General features: G+C 38.5%; 1 protein-coding gene across 1 annotated transcript; it reads right to left on the bottom strand.

The window, feature by feature from the left end:
- Positions 1 to 1962: 1962 nt before the first annotated feature.
- Positions 1963 to 19461, bottom strand: scarb2c (scavenger receptor class B, member 2c). The gene is made up of 12 exons (XM_080742961.1): positions 19244 to 19461; positions 18073 to 18230; positions 16287 to 16431; positions 15373 to 15570; positions 14967 to 15058; positions 13703 to 13822; positions 12414 to 12592; positions 11120 to 11238; positions 7119 to 7192; positions 6880 to 6934; positions 6270 to 6422; positions 1963 to 4891 (listed from the first exon to the last, which is right to left on the bottom strand). Exons 1-12 carry the CDS (start codon positions 19364 to 19366, stop codon positions 4838 to 4840), a joined length of 1470 nt encoding a protein of 489 aa, XP_080599087.1. The 5' UTR covers positions 19367 to 19461; the 3' UTR covers positions 1963 to 4837.
- Between the last annotated feature and the right edge of the window lie 3004 nt (positions 19462 to 22465).

The raw sequence follows: 22465 nt of genomic DNA, 5'->3' as shown, positions 1-22465 counted from the left end.
ATCAACATGGATATGTCCCATTTCCCATATTCCCTCCTGATTGGCTATGATTGCCTTCTAAAGTTTGTGTATGCGACGTGACGGTCGCTTATCTCCCAAAAAGGAGTCTTACTGGTGATTATACAGTAGGACTGAAAGTTATACGATAGTATTAACTTACGGAACACACACATGATATGTATCAGTCAAACTATTTCTCCAGCTCGACTTCCTTCAGACTACGCCATCCAAACCAGATGAAACAAAAGATAACATAGTCGTTATCATAAATCAAAAACATTTTGTTTTTCTTACAGCTCAAAGAAGAACTGGTCAGACTGGGGCTGCCAGCAGACATCATACTAAAGCTGACAAATGTTATTGAAGACCAGTGACAACTGCAGCTACAGCACCCCCTTCTGGTCACTTCTGTTTGGTCTGCCTCTGTAACTTCACACATAAATGGAGCTTGTAGATCGGAGATGATTCTTTATTTCAAAATCGTAAAGTCTTGTTTCACTGTAGTTAAACAATGTTAAAATGGCTAATTCAATATAGGCCTACTATTATTGTCATACACAATGGAAAACTGCAGAAAAAAGTTTGACCGCATCAGATTTTATGTAATGTAGGCAAACACATGTATTGATTGGACTTTTCTCAAAATGTTTTTCTTAAAGCAAACAAAATCTAATAAATCTACTTTATTTTTGTCCTGTTTCACAATTATTATTATCATTGTTCATATTTATAGTTGCTTAACGTTTATTTTTTTAGATAATTCCATGTAAGAATGGAAATAGAAAATAAATACAAAATCTCCAGACCTGTTGAAAGAGAGCCTTACAAGTGATAACTAATGGTAATTGCATTGTAGTAATGATAATGGACTTCATTATTAATTACAGCCTGTGGTCAAATTCCACAAACAATCGTTGTGTGGTCATCCATTGTACATTCTGTTACAGCCCAAATGTGCCATACCCCATGCACCATGTGATTGTGTGCTCTACACAGAGAGACAGATACACTGCAACTGTCACCCATGCATGGGAGAGAGCCTGTTTGTTCACTTACAATCTGGCTAGCTAGCCATAGTCAAAGAAAATGGAAAAACAGCGCCCTCTCTGTTTTGTTCCTTAGCACTACATCTGTTCTTGAGATTAGTTCACTTATAGCCCACATGTGATTAAAGGTAACATGCTAAATGTGACAATTAATATACCCTGTGCCTCTATGCACATGCTTGCACCAGAAAGAAACAAAACGATGGGGAGAGATATTTTTATATTACTGTCTGCATTGGTGTGACTGTTCTTTGCCATTACCGACCACTCAAATGTCAAATGCTTTCTTTGGAGTTTTTTTTTTTAATGTATTTGTAGCTACTACACAACAGTGTTTGCAAGCAACTTTTAATTAAGTGTAGGCCTATCTGTTTTGTTTTACTCTTGATTGATTCAAATTCCATGCCAAAGCTGCGGCACAAGCATTTCAAACTCACAGATTATCTTTTCCTTTCACTTTCAAATGTGAAAATGGTGAAGGAACAAACATACCCACTAGAACGTTGAAGCACACCGAGTTTATTGATAGGCTGTAGTGAAACGACAATGAGGTGAATCACGTTATTTTAAATATTATTTTGAAACAAAGAATTCAAAACAAGACATTGCTCTAGTTGTGGTGGTGCAGACAATGTGGTGTTACAATAACACACACACACACGTTTTGCAGCTCTATGACCAAACAGTAGATGAAAGGACAGTCGTACTGCCTTTGTACAACACTCTATACTAATATAGAAAAGACAATAATGTATCGTTGTGTGATGGTTTAGAAATAAATTAATTATTATAATGACAAAAGGTCAGAAATATGTTTATGCTTTATCATCATCACCCATGTCAAGCAATGGCTGCTATTTTACTGGAGGAACAAGAACATTTACAGATAACACACAAAACGTTTAATTTGAATTTATATATTTTTTTATTTTAACAACACGTTGTTAATGTCATTGTCACAATAAAGTATATGATTTTAAATCTGTCATCCAAATAGATAATAGTGGAGGTCATACAAAGCAATAGGTTAATGGTAAATCATCATTTATGGAAAAAGAATGAGAACAGATAGCAACTGTTTAAGATAGTTAGTGTCACAGTTACTGTGCCATCATTGATGTGGTATTCCACCCCTATGGAAATTTTCCCTTTGTATTGCAACTTTTAGTACTGTTAGCATGTGCAAGTCCCTTGACAGTACAGACCTGGCTGAACACAGTGAGAACTTATTTTGTATTTTTAGTAATACAACATTTTATCAATTAATACTCCAAAGTACAACAATGGACAATCAAATGTAAAAACTGATGGAAATTGTTATTTCTTTACAAACTCATTATTGCACAATCTTAAAGTCAGTACACGCCTACACAGTGAAAGCATTATTGACCGCGACAAACGAATGAGATTAACGTACAAACAATATCCCTGCTTTTACAAATAATATCTTGCTAAATTTGTTGAGAAAATAGGATGAGTGAAATAATGCCCTGCAGTATAAACCCACAATTTCCCCAGAAAACAAAATAGTAGACAAAAGCAACATTCTAATCACATACACTAGAGTGGACACATCCCATGAATTAAAAAATTCAAAACATTGAAGCAGCAGTTACATCTCTTGCACAAATCATTCCTCAAGCCAGTTGGGACGGCATATACAAAAATATAAAAGGTTGATTTACATACTAAAGGCATTTCCCTTATGTCTACAGTCTACACTGAATTGCCATATCGTTGCTGGAGGGTGGAAACCTTCCATGTCCAAAACAGTTACTTTTCTTCTTTTTCTTTCGTGATAGAATAATGAAAAGTGCCAATCTACAATCCCCCAACGCATCGCATCGGGATGCGTTATGAGCTTGTAGATCTGCAACTTTCGCTACTTTGTGCAATACTCTTGTACGATGAAGTAGGGCATTAATTTATAAAGAAAAACACAAGTTGAGATATGGAGATATGGATTCTACACAACAGTAACGATATTATCATAAACATGAGATGTCTGGAAAATCTAAATAAAGTCAGGATTATAGTTCAATGCGGTATGCTGTTTTGTTCATGAAACACAGATACAACCTTCAATTGGAGAAGAATGTGACCAAGATTAAACATGACCACATTTCTATGTTATTAGTGCAATTTTATCAACAGTGCATTACTGTTCTGCTGATTTTGGCAGCTACCCGAAAAGTCAACTCCTCTCTGTCTAAACTCCCACAAATGTATCGCTCATAACTAAAAACAAAATTACAGTACAATAGAGGGTATGTGCATGCATAAAGTGAGTGGCAAATCGAGTGGCAAAGTGAGTTGCAAAGTGAGTTTAACGTTGTTTAATGCAATCAAATAGGACTTTTCTGTTTGGATGTATGGGCTGTCAAGGCTAGAAAGCAGTTTTTTGCCACTCAGTAGGCGTTCCCGCATAACTTCCGGATATGATGAGGATGTCACGCGCATACCCTCTATACGATAACAACAAAAAAACAACACATGTAGTTCCTAGAAGTATGTAGAGCAGGGGTCTTCAACGTTTTCAAGTAAAGGACCCCTTAGTTGAGAGAGATGAAGCAGGGACCCCCACAACCTTTTCATAGATTCCATATAGTTTAATTCTTTGACAGCACAATCATCAGTGTATTTTGGATTCATGTCAATTATATATATTTTTCAGATATTTAACCACTTGAACCGTCAATACTTAATTAACTTGACCTTTCACTCTGTACTTAGTCTGCTCATTTTCCCCTCTGCACCAAACCTCTTTGCCGAGGCGAGGCGTTGTGAGCTTGTAGATCTGCTATTTTTGGCTAAAGTTATCGAAATATGGACACTAGGGTTCAAGTGGTTGATATAAAAAAGATTTGGAGAACCCCCTGTAGTAACTCTGAGGACCCCCTGTTGAAGACCCCTGATATAGGGTAAAAGGACCATCCGTTACAGGGAGAAATTTGCCTTAAAATTATTTGTAAATCCAATGCCAATATTCCACCCGCAGATTGCAATGTATTTTGCAATCTGCAAACACAAATTGCTTACACGTGGCGTTTGTAAATCTATTTTCTTTTATTTGTAAAAAGAATAATTGTGTATGCATACCATAAAATATCATTTGTGTTGTGTGCATTTATCATAAAATATCATTTGTGTTTGCAGATTGAAAAACATATTTGCAAATTTGCAATATTTGTGCATCATGGTATTGGATTTACAAACGATTCACAAATAATTTACTTGTGACTTGTAAATCTATCATTTGTAATTTGTAAAAAGAAAAATTATACTTGTGTGTGTATTTATCATAAAATATAATTTGTGTAACTGTTTGCAGATTGCAATTGCATTGTAAATTGTGGAATATTTGTGCATCTTGGTATTGGATTTACAAAAGATTTTGACTTAAGACAAATCTCTCCCCTTAATCCTTCAAAGATGGAACTCATTCAGAAACAGTAAAGCAGTTTTATACTCATGTCTGTTGACAGTTTCGGTCAACAAGAATAACAGCTTCTCAACACTTTTCATTTTAGAATCTGTAATATTTGTTGTCAACTACTTTCTTACGAGTATAAAACAGCCATAGAAATACAGGTAATGCTACTGTACATCAGTAAGTTGTTAACCCTACGTAAAAGCTCTGCTCAATTAAATAGGGTTAAGCCAGTGCGAAAATAAAGTGTGTTGATGTGCGCATAGGATAGTAAACTGGTACTTGGAGTTGATAAGAGTTGCTGTGCCCTGGACACACAGAAGTCGTCCTGATGCATGCAGTGATGTCTTCCTGTAGTGTCTCATGGTGTTTGGCAGTGTGATCCAAGCAGGGGCTGTCGCTCAGCAGCCGTGTACTGAAGAGAGAAACCAAACAAGAAAGAATGCACACAATATAGTAGTACCCACAAACAATGATGTCTTGAGGTTAGAGCTAGATCTAACCTCAATATATAAAATCAAGGTACTATTTAAGCTCAATAAGCTGCAATAATAAATAGACTTGGTAACCTGGCTAAAGAAAGTAACACGTCTGTAAAGAACCTGGGGGTGATCATTGATGCTGAATTAAATTTTAATACACACATTAATCATGTCACGAAGATTGCCTTCTTTCACCTTAGAAATATTGCGCGAATTAGAGCCTATCTGTCGCTGAACGATGCAAAAACGCTGATCCACGCTTTTGTTTTCTCTCGGCTTGATTACTGCAACGCACTTCTCTCTGGTCTGCCAAAGAAAACAACTGACAGATTACAACTTGTTCAAAATGCAGCAGCCAGAGTTTTAACAAAAACTAAGATAAGAGAACATATTACTCCAGTTTTAGCGTCGCTACACTGGCTCCCGGTTGTTTTTAGGATTGACTTTAAAATTCCTTTACTTGTTTATAAAGCTCTTAATGGTCTGGCACCTTCGTACCTCTATGACTGCCTGCATAGATACGTTCCAACCCGCCCACTCAGGTCCTCTAGTGCGGACCTACTTGAGGCGCCAACAATGACATATAAAAAATATGGTGAAGCAGCTTTCTGCTTCTATGGACCGACAGCTTGGAATAAACTCCCACTACACCTAAGACAGGCAGCCTCGGTGGATAGCTTTAAAGCACAGCTCAAGACCTATTTATTTACTCTTGCTTTTAGCTGATTTATTTTTTATTTATTTTTTAAATCCCTGTGCTGCTATTGACGTCCACACTGCTCTGAAATTGTTCTTAAATGTTCTATGCTTTTATTTTTTCTTGCTTTATTGTAATCATTTTAATTATTTCTTTTTTATGTTAAGCACTTGTGCTTCATTTTATGTTCTGTAAAGCACTTTGAGCTGCATTTCATGTCATGAAAGGTGCTATACAAATAAAGTTTTATTATTATTATTATTATTATTAATCCAGAACGTATTTCGGCGAATAAATTAGTTGCCCAATCTGTGTGGTAGAGCATGTTAATACAATATAACTAAAGTAGCAGTTGTTGGAAGTGGTCTCTCTGGTCTTCGAGAAATTTAGACCCTGTATCAAACACTATTGGATGTTATTGCCCGAAGCACAATATTTCCGTGACCAAGTGGGCGCTGCGTCTTAGCTATTTAGTCTCCCATGCAAGAGACATTCTTATGGATTGTAGCTTTAACTTTGTTGCAATTTGTTGACTACAACAGGAAATATCTTAACTTTTAGGCATGTCTTTTCATTACTTTTACATTCTCTATAACAATTTTCCAAGTTCTCACCTGTGGTTCCTTCTGGCGACACATCAGAATCATAAAGATTGCTCCCAGGAGAATGCCTAGACCGATGAACATGAATGGAATGTTGACGATTATGTTCTCCTCAGCAACAATCACCAGCACCTTCTTGGCTGACTGGTCATCAATGACAACACTCTGGAGAGAGGATAGGAACGGTTAGGACTGTAACAGAGAATTTGGGGCGTTAGGAAGCGCATGACAAATGAACAGCATCATTCTTCTGCTTTGGTTTTGGGGAAAAGCCTTCTTCTTCTTTGTATCGCAGGTGCTTTGGCAAGTTTATCGTCTGGTTTCTGGAAGTTACTCTCTGGAAAGATATCGTCGCTGTCGGGTGGAAACCTTGTATGTCCAAAATTGTAATTTTTCCAGGTAATGGAGGATTAATTTGCATTCAAATACAACCATTGCAGTTACTATTTTAGTCACAAACTCGTGTTAATACTTTTTATTGGTTACATATTTATAAAACTCACTAACAGACTTAACATTTTTGTGCACAAAATTAACAAATTAACGTTTGTGTTTGTGTGTGTGTGTGTGTGTGTGTGTGTGTGTGTGTGTGTGTGTGTGTGTGTGTGTGTGTGTACATTACCTCATTGAGATAAACCACGGGTAACACCACTGTTGTCACATTTCCTGTTATGTGGCTAAAATGAAAATAAATTATTGTTACTGTTGTGTGTAACTGTGTATTAAGGACTTGTTATACTGTACATACTGTAAACGCTGTTGCAGCATTCGAAATGTACCAGCATGGCAGTGACTCAGAAGAAGCACTTAAATAAGCAACTGATTATTCATAAATGTGCTTAGTGCTACATACGTACATACCTAAAGGCAGGGACTTTCTCCAAGTAGACGTTGACCTGGAGTCTCTTGGCTGCCTGCAGTATGATTCCTGTAAGCTGTGGTATACAAATACAACAGTGTCAATATATCAACAGTGCCTTGTGTGCAACATTATTCCTGTGAGCTGCAAAGAGAACATTATAGAATTGGCCAATAATATTGGGCTAAAACCTCTCACTTGAATATTCAGCACAAGCCATGTAATGCATTTTTGATCAATTCACTTTTCAAGATAGATGTTAACCAATATATTTGGTTATCTGCACTGGCTAACACTGCTAGAAGTAATATGATAATATAATATAAGAAAGATGCAGGAAAAAACCTTTCAATGCTGGGATATTACTCCATCTAGTGGTAAAATTGCCATAGTTGCCTCACTCTATTTCTGAATTAAATGCATTTCTGAGACTGCAGACAGTGTTCAGTAACAGAGGTTTCCCCATCTCTCTCTCTCTCTTTATAGTATCCTGTCTAGATTCAAATGATGTCTGCTTATTCTCTGTTTCATCACTTCCCAATTTCACTTCTTTATCCTGTATCCTGTATGAGCTTTCCCTCTTGAGTAGATTGGTAAGAGCTGGAGAGACAGGGAGATCTACAGTATGTGACTGAACAAACACTCTATAACCAGTAAGACTCCCTAATCGGGAGATAAGCGACCGTAGGTGGCTTATCTCCACAAATAGGGCAAAAATTTGTTTTTCCAAAATCTTCCTGATCCATGTTGATGACATGAGTGTAGACATGCTGTGTAGTGATATTCGTGATTTTAGGGCAAAAACTGTAGGAGCAGTGTCCAAAAATGTGTTTTAAAAATCGGCCTGAAGGTGGCGCTAGAATAGGGCCATGTGAGAAATGAGGGGTGGGGTCTCCGCGTTGCCTTGGCGGACAAATAGGTACCGGCCCCGGCTCTCCCGGACGCTCCTAGCCCGAGTTACGGCATTTTATGTGCGCTGCAGTGGCAGGGGGTCCTCCACTGGGGGCGCCACCACTTTTGCATCCGTTCTGGAGCACCAGGAGTCGGTGGTCCCCGGGAATTCCCCGTGAGCAGCCCCGTTGGGGTGGTCATTTGGTCATTTTTGCACATTTGGTCATTTTTTACATCTGGGGGTCCCCCAGGGACCTGGGGGTCCCTGGGGCTCCGGGGGTCCTTGGAGGTTGTAGTTTGGCAGGCAAGGAGTGTGTGTGTAAAATCTGGCATGGATCGGGTCAACGGGTGCGGAGATATAAGCAGGGAAAAAGTGTGACGTGTGAGCACATTTGGTCATTTTTTACATCTGGGGGTCCCCCAGGGACCTGGGGGTCCCTGGGGCTCCTTGGAGGTTGTAGTTTGGCAGTCAAGGAGTGTGTGTGCAAAATTTGGCATGGATGGGGGCAACGGTTGTGGAGATATGAGCAGGGCAAAAGTGTGACGGACTGACTGACTCACTCACTCACTCACAGACAGCCGGTGGATGTTTTGGTAGTAAATGTGACCTACGGTCGCAACAATGATTACTACCAGTAAGACTCCCTAATCGGGAGATAAGCGACCGTTGGTCGCTTATCTCCTGTCACACTGCTGACATCAGTATGACATCACACCGTACACAAATGACCCTTATATAAGACCGGCATTATCTACCGACAGATTAGTAACAAGATGTCAAAAATAAATCATTGAAGGTTTACCCTACTAACCAACTGTTTACCATAGCAACCATGTTTTTTACCTTAGCAACCAACTGTTTACCCTAGCAACCAACTTTTTACCACAGCAACCATGTTTTTTTTACCCTAGCAACCAACTGTTTACCCTAGCAACCAATTGTTTACCATAGCAACCATGTTTTCTTACCCTAGCAACCAACTGTTTACCCTAGCAACCAACTGTTTACCATAGCAACCATGTTTTTTACAGGGCCTGGGATTGATGACATCAGAAATCTCCATATATGGGCATGAAAGGGATTTTGTTTCTGGAAATATGTCTGTGGGGTGCCACATTTGGAATAAAACACTTACATCACACATCTGGATATCCATACAGCTCATCTAGTTTGCCTGTGTCCATTTATGCCCATATATCTGATGACATTGGGACAATGATCTCCATATATGGGCATAAAACTTATGTTAATTAGTAAAGCCTGGGGATCTCCATATATGGGCATGAGGGGTACCCTAAAAGGGCATCATCTGGGAATAGCAAATATAGTTATCCTAGAAAGTGAAAATCTTACATCAAAGGCCATAACTACCTACCTACCACCATACTGCATTCCTCATTAAACTACCTACCAGTAAGATGCCTAAGGGAGAAAAGCAAAGGGCGAGGTTGCACCATTTCTTGGTCTTCTGGCCAGTGATGTATATCGGACCATTTAACCATATATGGAGACATCTGGTACCCAAAGATATTCACAGATATGGGCTTAATATTGATGACATAAGGGATCTCCATATATGGGCGTAAAAGGGATTTGGTTCCCCTGGCATCACAGGGATCTCCATATATGGGCATAAAATGGATTTGGTTACCCTGGCAACACGGGGATCTCCATATCTCCATATATGGGCATAAAAGGGATTTGGTTCCCCTGGCATCACAGGGATCTCCATATATGGGCATAAAAGGGATTTGGTTCCCCTGACATTACAGTGATGTCAGTGGCTGGTTCTACAGAGGGGATCTCCATTTATGGGCATAAAAGGGAATGTATGTATGATGATGTCAGATATCATAGACGTCATAGGACTTTCACATAACGAATAACTGAGTAAGCATGTAAACCCGTAAAATCTATATTTGGGCATGGCTGATTTATGACCTCATCATGATGACACGAGCAAACACAGCTGAATTGTATAAATGATCAGTGCAGAAACCAACAGAAGTATTTGACCAAGACTCTTCGATTTAAACATCAACAAAGGTGTGACGTTTGTTGATGGTCACAAAACGTGACGGACGGACGGACGGACGGACGGCCGGTGGAGGTTTTCATAGTAAACTGCTCCCTGACGGTCGCAATGAGAATATAGCTATTTAACACTTATTTAACAGCAACATTTTAATTGCATGTCCTTTAATGCCCTATTCTATAGCAGTGGTCCTCAAACTTTTCAGGCCGCGACCCCCAAAATAATCATATTTTAACTGGGGACCCCCCCACCCTGAAAAGCACTAAGAGTTGAGGCAACGCGGTTCTATTGTGATTGCGAGGCCTTGTGAGCATGCAGATCGGCTATTTTCACAATTTCTGCCTCTAATATTTGACAATTTGGCCAATGTTTAATTCGTCATTTTAGAGGTATTAAAAAGTCCTTAAATTGTCACTTTAGAAATGTGCAGATACCCTCTATACACTTAAACTTTATGTTGGTTTGTTTACTGTTAAAGGAGTAGTTCACCCCCAAAATGACTTTTTTTCTATTGATTACTCATGCCATGGAGAGTAGAGTTCAATAATATTTTTTAGTTTTTGTCACATTCCTAAGACAAAAATTTGATTTGAGTAAATTTACCCCCATTGATTCCGGATGGTGACCCGTTTCGAAACGGGTCACCATCCGAAATGAATGGGGGTAAATTTATTGTTATCACATTTATGTCTTAGGAATGTGACAAAAAACAAAAAATATTATTGAACTCTACTCTCCATGGCATGAGTAATCAATAGAAAAAAAGTCATTTTGGGGGTGAACTACTCCTTTAAGTGAGAAAACAATGTTGCACATTAAGTTAATCATCTGGGGACCCCCCCAAAATAATTTGGGGACCCCCTTGGGGGTCCCGACCCACAGGTTGAGAACCACTGTTCTATAGAATAAGATGCAACAACGTACATCTGAATCTTTTTTTTTTTTTTTTTTTTTTTTTTGCTTTGTGCAAAGAAATAAGGATACGTAAGTAAGTAAGTATAAGGTGCAGAACGGACTCAATATTTGTTCTTCCTAATCATAAATCTCAGCTCAAGGGCAACGACCCTAAAGCCTACCGGGTTGATGTCAATGGTAGTCTGGTGCTGGTCCTTGTTGGGTTTCATCCCAAATACAGCCTCTACAAATCTTTCATCTGCCTGGTAGAAATGTGGTGAGGACATAATGATCGGAGCACCTAAAGAAGAAGAGTTTTGTATTCAATGATCTGGAAACACAATAGAACATATAATGTATACTTAAAGGTGAACACCATGCATTTAAAAAGTATTTATGTCATATTGTTTATGTCCCAAAAACGTTTTTCAAAAGGTTTGAGGCTAAATTACCACTCCTGAATAGAGAGCCTTTCTCATTTTGAATGGCTCTCAGAGCATTTTCAGCTGCAGTACCACCTTTGGCCTGAACTGCGCCACCCCCCCCAAAATCTTTTTGAAAAAAAAATCTTTTTTTGAAAAAAAAAAGTTTTTGAAAAAAAAAAGTTTTTTTCTTCAAAAACGGCCGATGATGACGTCACAATCGGCAGCAAATCTGGATAGCCTGTTTTGAGAACCTGTGGGATACTTTTAACCTTCACCTTCTCAAAACCAGAGAAAGACACAACGGTCAGAAATGGGACTTTGTGAGGATAGAAGGTGCTAGTGGGACCCCAAAAAAAGGTTTTAAAATAGGAAAAGTTAAATTTCATGGTGTATCACCTTTAAAGAATACAAGATTAAGAATTGACATTGGTTCCACCAATGCGATCCCTCAAACACTGGAAAGTAAAAATGCACATAACAATACTTTATACAGTAACAGCTATAAAGTCAGATAATGTAAAAGCCTATAACTTCACGCTTTCTCAATTCATGGGGTGCATTTGTAGTCCTAAACGGCCATGTTGAGGACCAACACAGCTGTTTCAATTTGTCTGATTGGCACAGAACTAATGTTCTACGCCAATCAGAACACCTGTGTTGGTCCTCAACATGGCTGGTGTAGGACTACAAATGCAACCCATGAATAGCAAATTATGAGGAATGATGTCAATATTTACTTGTCATATGACAAATGAGAAAATCCATACACTACAAGCACACAAAACATTGCATCAAGATGGGTGGTAAGCTTGTCATTGGCTAATTTTGCTATTGTTGAAAATATGCAAAATAAATTTGAATGATTGCACAACTACCGTTAGGGATGCCAGGGTAAATGGTTAATGTAATGCAACTTTTCAGACATTATAAAGAGTGCAGTCTAGTAAGAAAAGCAAGTAGCGAGGAGAAAAACTGTGGGTCATGATGCTGCTATTCCCTCACGGTTGAACATAATTTTTAACAACAGTATATTCCATTTAAAACTGCCCACCTTGTTTACATGCACTGACATTGAGCAGGCCAGAGCCCAGGCAGTTCCCTGCAGGGACACAGAAACCTGCATTATCTGGGTTTACTGTAAGGTTGGCAAACACCTTGCTTGGTGGTACGAAGCGGTAGCCAGGGATCCCTTTCACTTGCACATCCTCTGTGTACAGCGCATACATAGACCTTGGGAAAAGAAAAGGGTTTTGATTAGCCACATTAACGCCGGATGTCCCTAACAGAGACGTGGTTGTTTTCTTTCAGTGCTCTGTGAACAAACAATGAGGCTAAGATGGCGCTCCGCTGTATATAGGCACAGTTCTGGGTGAAGCGCTCCCTACCGTTTTGGAAGACACAACTCAGGTTTGCTTCGATACTACAGAATTAGTAATTTGCAGATGTAATTTAAATGAGTACATCATAAATAAATGATTCAAATGAATTATATCTCAATTGTGACCACACAATAGGGGCATCAGGTTTTTATTTATATATTAAATAGCGAAGATAGCATCTACAAGCTCACTATGTGTTGCAAGCTGGTAGATCAGCCATTCCTTCTATACATTACATTCTACCGGAATCAGCGTTACAGCCAATTAATGGAAAACAGCCCTCCAAAATAAAAAAATAAAAAATACATTATAAGGTGATACCACTGCTTTAATTACTGGGTTACAATTTGAAAACAAATGAAGGACTTCACTGTTTAGTAGGATAACCCACACTTTATTATGCTACAACCAAATTGAAATTACCCTCATCAAGCAATTCACTACCTAATTCTGTATTTAGTTGGCATTCAAGCAGTGCATTGTCTGGTCTCTGTATGAGCAATCAGAAAGAACCAGTATGTTTACAGTAATAAGCCTCAAGCAGTGCCGAGCTGACACTGACCTCATTCAAGAAGCAAACTAACCAGTAATGCTACCAGCAAGGCTAAATCTGTGTCCTTAATCTTATACAGTATCTAGACCTGGATAATACAGACGGATATTACGAATAGTTGGGTAAACAGCAGTAACACTAAGCAACTCAAATAATAAGACTAAGCCGAACATAGGCCAAAGTTCAACAAAATAGAGGAAAGCACACCAAACTGAAACATTCCTATCACAATAATTAATAACCTCAAAAGAATGCACGCTCAGCCTTAAAATCTAACAAAAAAGAAAACAACGCAATTTCTTGCAGTATTCCATTATAGTATCTTGTTAATAAATCTAATTGCATCAATATTTTGTTGCCTCAGAATTTAAAAGAATTTCAAGCATAATGGAATAACAGTTGGATCACCTGCAGAGATCAGAAGAGAATATGTAGAGAGATTCATTCTTGGTGATGATTGGATGGAATGAAGCCCCATTTGTTCCATTAACCATGTTACACTCATCCGTGGTCCACCATGGCAGGTTGCTGCATACATAGAACAACCACAGAATATATTATAATACAATATAACATGATAGTTTGTTTTGCTTATATAAATGGGTTATGGAACAAAAAGGAATGTATAATAGTCTATACTTTAACCTTAATTATTTTGAGAGTCTTGATCATATTTGATTTGCAATACCTAGTTTGACAAATTATTATTATTACTATTGTTATGGCGGCAGTGATTCAGGAGGTAGAGCGGCTGCCTGGAGCCGGAAGGTTCCTGGTTCGATCCCTGAGTCCTCCTGCTCTTCACGTCCTTGAGCAAGACACTGAACGCCTAACTACAGTACACACGATGAGTAAGTTGCTGCACGGTAGCATGGTTGTGCTTTGCAATGTACTTTGTAAAGCATATTTTGAGTAGGATAATAAAAAAGGCTACAGTAAGCTTATCATTCTAATTCTGTTCACAGAGGTTATGCTGGCATCGGCTCACGTTGAAAATACATTTGCAGTATGTTTGCCATCATGAATAGTTAGCGTTCTGTACAGTTTGCTCCATCTGTGAGGGTTTGCTGTTGTTGATGTTTATGATTTGCTTGTTGTTTTAACCGTTATTATTTACAGGGTTCCCACACATTTTTACCAATTAATTTCCAAAACTTTTCAAACACTTTTCCAGAATATTTAACCATATTTCCAGGACTATATAACAATAATTCAGCACAATAACAAGTCGCTTACTCCTATGTGCAATGCCCAAAGACAGGTAGTGTATGCCAGTGGTTCTCAACCTTTTCAGGCTGTGACCCCCCGAAATAATCATATTTGAAGAGTTGAGGAATTTTGTATAACACAGTTTTATTGTGAAAATAGCCGATCTACATGCTCACTTCTGCCTCTAATATTTGACAATTTGGCCAATGTTTAATTTGTCATTAACAAAAAGTATTAACCAAAGTATTAACAAAATCAATAACCAAAGACAATGCATAGCTATTTTTTCCAGGACCTCCCAGGACCCTTGATCAATTCCAAAACTTTTCCAGTACTGGAAAAATATGTTTCTAATTACAAAATTTTTCCAGGAATTTCATGACCGTGTGAATCCTGTATTTACAAACAAGGTGATAGACATTATGTTGGTGTTGGTGGGGAGAAGAATTCTCAAATAATTTACCTTCTCCCATTCCATGTGTCTACTCGGGCAAAGTCCTTGTAGTTCTGCTGACCAGTGAAAAACACATAATCTCCATCATTTGAAGCATTGGCCTATAAAAGAAAGAAAGGAAAGAAAAGAAAAGAAAAAAGGTATTGTTATGAAGCACTGGATTGAAAAGATATTTCATCTGTGGTTGAGCTCTTCTTAAAGAATCAGATACTTCTGTTTTAATATATTTCATATACAGCTTTTGTATGATTATATGATTAGAAGAATATGACAAATCAATATTATGTAATTCATATAACATAAGACCTGTGAAGAGAAGTTAGGCTAAGGGGGTCTAAGGTACAGCAACCTTAGACCCCCCCCCCCCCCCCCCTTGAAGAATATAGACAGTACAATGTGTATGGTTGAAGCAAACCTTATAGAAGAGTCCAAAGACAGTATCCTTAATCAAATGTGGTGGTAAAGGTTTCAAGAGTTTAAGAAGTGGGTCCTCATATCCCCACAGCAGCTCTCCGACTGTGCGAGTAGTGAAGAGACCCTCTTTCGTACTCTTCATTAAATCAAAGACAAGCTCAGCCTCCCACTTTGAGAACTTGAGAATCTCCATCACGGTCTATAAAGAGAGCAATGAATGAAACCATGCCTGAACAAACGATTGTGAAAAGTAAGCACACAGACAATCATTACATTTGATCAAGAAGATTCACAAAGTAGATTAAATATCCTAGAGTAGCCATAATTTATGAGTACCACCTTGTCTCATATTGATTGTTCGTAAATACTAAATATTTCTGCTTGTTTATGCCGAACGTCTCTTCTTTCACACGGAGAGGAAAAAACACAACCGCGATGCGCCGTGTGTACGTTATGGTCCATAGAAAACAGGTTGTTTTGACCAGATGGTTGATATGGGAAAAGAACAGCTTTTTATCGTTTTAGCAATTTTAACGATTTTGATTTCAGTGCGTACAAGTGGCTAAATATGTCTTTTTAAACACAATAAGCCCATTCCCAAGATGCACTGCAATCTTTCATGGGCAGATGTGACTTATGGAGGCTAGTAGTGTTACTGTAAATAGTAATAAAGAAATCAGTGGCTTATTGTGTCTTAATTAAAATTCATTTTTTAGCCAAACTGAAATCAAAATCATTAAAATTGGTAAAACAATAGAAAGCAGTAAATTAAAACATTTTAACACTCATGTTTGTTTTATCTAAAGTATGAACACTTAAAAAACCAAAGTTGTCCTTTAAGTTGTTAAAGATCACACTGTGTATTTGTTACAGCATCTATAATACAGACAGTTATTAATTTCCTCCAGTACTCACCAGGACAGGGATGTTAGCAGTCCTGATGAGGTCACTCTCTGGGCCAGTGGACATGCTGGGCTGGAATATGTAGGTCTTAGTATTGACTGCTGCTACTTTAGTACCATTATCCAGGAAGTCCACTTGCTCCATTGGACGGTATTCCCTGTATAAGAAACCATGACAGTAATGCGATGTTACAAACTTCATCCACTAACAGTTCCACAGATTTCCAGACTTCACTTTCCAATCTGACAAATAAGTCATTTATACCTTTGAAAGATCTAGAGTGGTTCCCAAAACATTTTAGGATGTTTGCCCAGGTTCCCCAAACTAGTGAAAACAGCAGATCTACAAGCTCACAACAGATCTGTTATTTTCACTACTTCTTCTTATTATTATTATTATAATTTTTTTCCCAAAAATAATTCGATTTGTTTATGTTATGCATTAAATACTTTTGAAAAATGTTGGAATTGTTTTTAATTGATTAAAGGTTGTTATACATTTATTTATTTATTATTTCTTTTTTAATGTGGGAAACATAAAAAAAGAGAAATTTACTCACAACCCATAAAAAAATGGTCCGTGGACCCAAAGATGGGTCCTATGTCAACCTAGCCTGGCACACACAGCTAAACAATCATGTTAAAACAAGGTGGGGACAGTTAGTTAGCTGCATTAGTATATAGTCTACCAAGCCAGGCTAAAGTCGACCCACTGGAAACAGTGCACTAGTCTAGACTATCCCCAAAGAGGGACCTAGGCAGTTTTACAATTCCCAGGTTATCTCCATATTTGGGTTTGTTGGGGCCTAAAATGTAGAAAATCAGTCTTGTGACAGGAATGAATGAATTATTGTGAAAGTAGCCCACGAAGACCACGACATGCCCTTCAGTAACCCCCAAGAGGTCACATGGAACTTACCAATGGCCATGAGACATTTTTTGGTGCGCTTGCATTTGGTGTCGCAGGTTCATTCCAGGAAAGCGTTTTAAGCATGGTCTTGGATTTATGCATAAATGCCTCTGTATGATTGTTCAACTTTGACGAGATATTGACGCACAAAAAATCGAATAATCATAAGAAAATCAATATCTCATATAAAGCCTTAACGTGTCTTTTGCTCTTTTCATGACTCTTGAAAAGGTTTTATTTTTAATTTGTGAAATATTGTGAAAAAAATAATATTTTAGTTGTGTCCTCAAGTCGATTCAGTGGCGATAAGCTCCTAATGACTCAATCGACCATTGCCAAATTCACAGATACGGAAAACTGATCTTTTATATAGAAGAAAAGCTACTACTGTCTCAGATGGTCTAGGTTAAGATTTATTTGTTTGTACTATATTTTTGTTTAGTTACTGTAGTAGCATTTAACCCTCTCTTCATTCAACACTTAAGTCTAATATTGAAGCATAAACCTGATATTGTACTGAATAATATTTGGAGCTCCCTCCTATTGAAGAGGTGAGTGAGGTAAGGTTAATGATTGTTTAATAAAGGACAAACTAAGTTACAAATTAGTGTCATAAATATGGTATGGGTAAGACCATTCAAACGAGACAGATACTGTAGTAGCAAAGGTTAAATATTTCCCTCTGAAAATAAATCAGTATCTGTTATGGGGAGCACCCCATGTTTGGTTTTGTTTGTCTTGAGAAGAGAACTCCCTTTTGTTGAGGCTAATGCCATGACGCAATGCAATGTTAAATATGTTTAGGTGATCGTGACACAAAATGTTTGTGCATGCATACATACTCTCCGGTGAGTGTACAGCAAAACACCACCCCCCCTGCTATCCTCACCTGTACGTGTAGGGGCCGATCTCTATCACAGCTGGTCGGTCTCCATCCAGGACCTCCATAGGATTGGTCAGGTTGAAGAAATAAAACTGCATGTAGACTGGTGGGGGAGGATTCTCCCAGGCTTCAAATGCATCTGTGCCATTTTTCAGCACCACTTCCTAAAGTATGCGGGACAAAGGTTATTACTCATTAGATGACTGTCCATTAAGGCGATGTGGCTGAAACTGATACAAGATGAGTGGGTAGTCTGGGCAGAGGGCACTAAGGGAGAGTGACATTTCAACTTCTTGTTTCTTACCAAAATGATTGGACATACAGTTTTGTTTTAGCTATTTGTAGCAACTGCAGAAATATTAGACTTGAATTGTGAAATGTTCAATCATGTTCTAATCATGTATACTTTACAATAACCATTTTCCAAATACATATATTATTAATTTAACATTTTGGACCAGATAGCCAATTACATCGAGGTCTCCACTCTTGTCTTGTTCCCAATCTTCCTGTTACTATATCCTCATTCCTCACGTACCATGATCTCATCATCACTCACACACAACCACGTTCCCAGTCTCCCACACACTAAAGTGTGTTAAAGGTAGCTTAGCCTGAATTAGAACACTTAAGTCGCAATCTACACTGAAGTCAAGCTGTAATCACACTCATTGATGTAAATAGACATAATTACGTATTGTGTACCTGTGATTAGGCTACATAGCTTTAGCTTGATTGATTGAGATCGAGTTGGACCAGCCTTGGATAAGACTGTCACTCGTAGATTTCGAATTTCTGACATTTATTTGTCTGACTCTTGAATTAAGGCTAGAGTTGGTTGGACCACACTTCTCTTATTTCTGACACAACGAGAACATAAAATGCTACACCAGTGTAGCATTGGTTACCAGCATTTTCCCTCCATACACTTTTATAGCCCATATCGATCAATGTGTCACCAATGCACTCGTGACCTGACCTCCCTTTGTCAACACAACCCCACAGAGCAAGCTAACTAAATAGCGAACGCCCATTAACAGTCAAGTAGAAGTTTGTATTATACAATAGCAGATTGATTTTAAGTAGTGTGTCAAATACATCAAAACATCAACTATCAGTGATAGAAGTCTATCACACAACACACTGCCTAATAGCAAGCTATATGTATCCTACTCACCTTTTTGACAAGTGAATTCAGGATATTTGGAAACACTTCAGACAATATTAAGGTAATACCCGCGATTAAAATAAGAATACCAAACACCCCCGTACTGTAGAGGCAACATGATTTCAACAGCATAGTGGCGACGAAGTCCAAGACAGAATAATGCGTTAGCAGCCTGTTAAACTTGTTTTGGAGGCGAGCTAGCTATGGGAGTGCTGTTTTTGTTTTGACAGATTAGGAACCTAGAAAGACACCAAGGATGAGTCTGTGACGTAACGAGAAGTCTGGTTGGCATCTAGGCGGCAGCTGTAGGATCCTTTGTGATAAAATGTAGTGATGTCTCCATCTAGTGGCCACACTGGTACAAGTTGACCCAGTGCTTGGGAAACAGTGGCTGTGGCTAAAAGCATCACACACATGCATGGGCACATGCATGGTGGATACAATAAAAGCAATGTTTCCGAGCAGTCAAAAAGTCAAAAAGATTTCCTATGTAAATAAGCCTAAAGGCTTTCTTGGATCTCCTTATAGTTGACCTTGTACCAGTGAACTGTACTTCATAAACTGTACCTTTTTCTATTCAAAGAGCTAATAAATAGGCCTACTTCAATCAATCTTCAATCTTGTCCATTTTCTGGTTCCACTCAAAAATAGGCCTTTGGTATTTTATTTTTTCCCCATAGAGATTTACAAAAATATTTACAGTAGGCCCATATCAATTATTTTAAGCCTAGAACCAATCCATCCAGGCTCCAGGTGAATCATGGCCATTATAAACATTTGATTCTGTGGGGGGGAAAAGAAAACTGCTAAAAACAAAGGTAGACCTATTTATTAAATAGTAGGCTATATCATATAATCAAATAAAATTAAATATAATAAATATATATAATACAATATTTCTTTATTCATGTCCTCTCTTGATGGAGAGAGGGCATGCCTGGCGGAGATTTGCTTGCGCTATAGAGCGCTGAGCGCACCTGTATTTTTTTATGTTGCTACCTTTTTGCCATCACTGAGCTTGAGTCAGGCATTCTTCCGATCATCTCATTGGTTAAAGCCATTCGTGACGCAATACCTCCTACAGACCGGCAAGGTCCCTCCAGCAGCAGAACACCATCAGCTGTCAGAAGAAGGAGCAGTGTGTGTGTGTGTGTGTGTGTGTGTGTGTGTGTGTGGGGACCACTTTATCATCCTCCAGAGTGCAGACTGCAGACCGAACATCGGAGCGCTTGTCAAGTAGATACAACGTAGGCTACTGAAAATTGTTTGTCAGACCATGCACAAATTTGCATGCTACATCTGTAACTATTGTTGCATGTTTATAATTGGCATGTATTCCAGGCTGCTCGGGTTTTATTGGTCAGTTTTGTGTCTAATGAACGCAATGAGATAATGATGAAAATGTGTAGAGGTCGGGAATCTCGCTTTGACTTAATTGCAACGCTTTGAAGTAGGTTTTAGTAGCCTATGTACGTAGCAGCCTACAATTGAATTGTGCTCATTTGTGGTGCTGCAGTTCATGTCAGTGCGCTCTTATAGCCTACCTGTACATACCGTACATGCATGATGCGGTCCATGCCATAGGCTACGCGCTCAGAATTAGGATAGTTGGCTACTATGGCTATATAATTTTATGTAAAAGGTAGGCTACCCTTTGAATAAAGCCGACTTTATTATTGTCATTAAAAGTGCGATAGTGTCACGTATAGGCTGAATTTGGTTGAAACTTGGAAGAGAAATGCTGTGTGCGCGCGCTTGCGTTGCGTGCACGTATATGAACCATAGAAGGAGCAGGATTCTAATCTTATTTCATTTCACATTGTTCTATTAAGGCACATCTCCAAGGAGTATTCTCATCTGCCCCTTACAAAAGTATATTTTTATCATGGCATTCAAGTTGACCATGATTGCCTGTAGGCCTACTGTAAGCTACTGTGTATGTCACATTTCATTTGGCATTTCATTTGGGCATTCTTGTCTTTGCCCGAATGCATGTCAGTCAGATTTCCCATTGCTCTGAATTACTGTCCCATTGGCCAGAATAGGTTCTAGGGGTGGACAGCCATTTACATGAGCAGTCTGTGCTTAACCCACATTGTTGAGTATAATATTTGTAGCCTATATACTTTGGCCTACATAACGTATGACTTTAACGCCACTATTTCAAAGACAAATATTGTAGGCTACTCTTGACTCCACTACATTTCTAGGAAAGCAAAAAGTAGGCTGTACAATACAGCAGTGAAACAGAAGATACAAGTGTGTAGATATCAGCTGCCATACAGCAGTGAAACAGAAGATACAAGCGTGTAGATATCAGCTGCCCATATACAGTATATATTTAGTCAGGAAAATCTTTGGTCCTTTCAATTTGAATAGCCTATACAGCAATGTACTTTTGCCCTAAAAGCACATCATTTGTAATATTTCAAAAAGCAATTACTCCAGTACTTTAACTCAAGTGCACATTTGACTGAACAACGTTCACATGTACTTGAGTGATATTTGACAGAGAGTATCCTTGTGACTCAAGTACTGGGGTTGAGGATAGGCTACTTTGCCCACCACAGTTAACAAGCACCATGATGATGTGAGGAGGGCAGCAGGCAGGATGAACATCGGGCCTGAGAGTCTTGTGGTCCCGTTACAGCAATTACCTCTGTCATGTAGGATGGCTGATCTGATCTGACATAAATGTCCACTGATAGTTGATCTGAACTGACACAAATGTCCAGTGCATTTGGATTTATCACATCCCTTTGATTCAGTCTCTGATGCCTGAGTTATTCTTTGTGGTATGTATATATTTCCTTTGGGTTTTTTAGCATTAAAATATGGATTTATGTGGATTAATAAACACATTTGTAGCGAGCTCTAATGGAAGTGTAATGGTGTGGTACAGTGGTTAGGTCAGATCTATGGGGCATGTTGCCATTATAGATGTTTCTATTTGAGTTTTGTGCGGAGTTAAGGCTCCCCTGCCTCTTCATAGTCATCTGCAAAAGATGCCACAGATTGTTCACCTTCACCATTTATGCCCGAATAAAGCCCTGGACTGATAGATAATTGCATGTAAAAAGTTGCTGAATTAATGTGTTCTCACAGAACTGACAGAAGATAGTTGTGCAAAACCTTCACCTATTGTAACAGCCTGGAGAAAGATGAGCACTCTTTCTATGTTTAAGCTCTGCTCTTCATATCATCTATTATCTACAAATCTGGTCTGACTTT

This window comes from Nannobrachium achirus (assembly GCF_963921795.1).
Source record: "Nannobrachium achirus genome assembly, chromosome: 15".
Classification (NCBI taxonomy): Eukaryota; Metazoa; Chordata; class Actinopteri; order Myctophiformes; family Myctophidae; genus Nannobrachium; species Nannobrachium achirus.
Note: the sequence above shows the minus strand (reverse complement) of the source record. Positions and strands in the feature narration are given on the sequence as shown.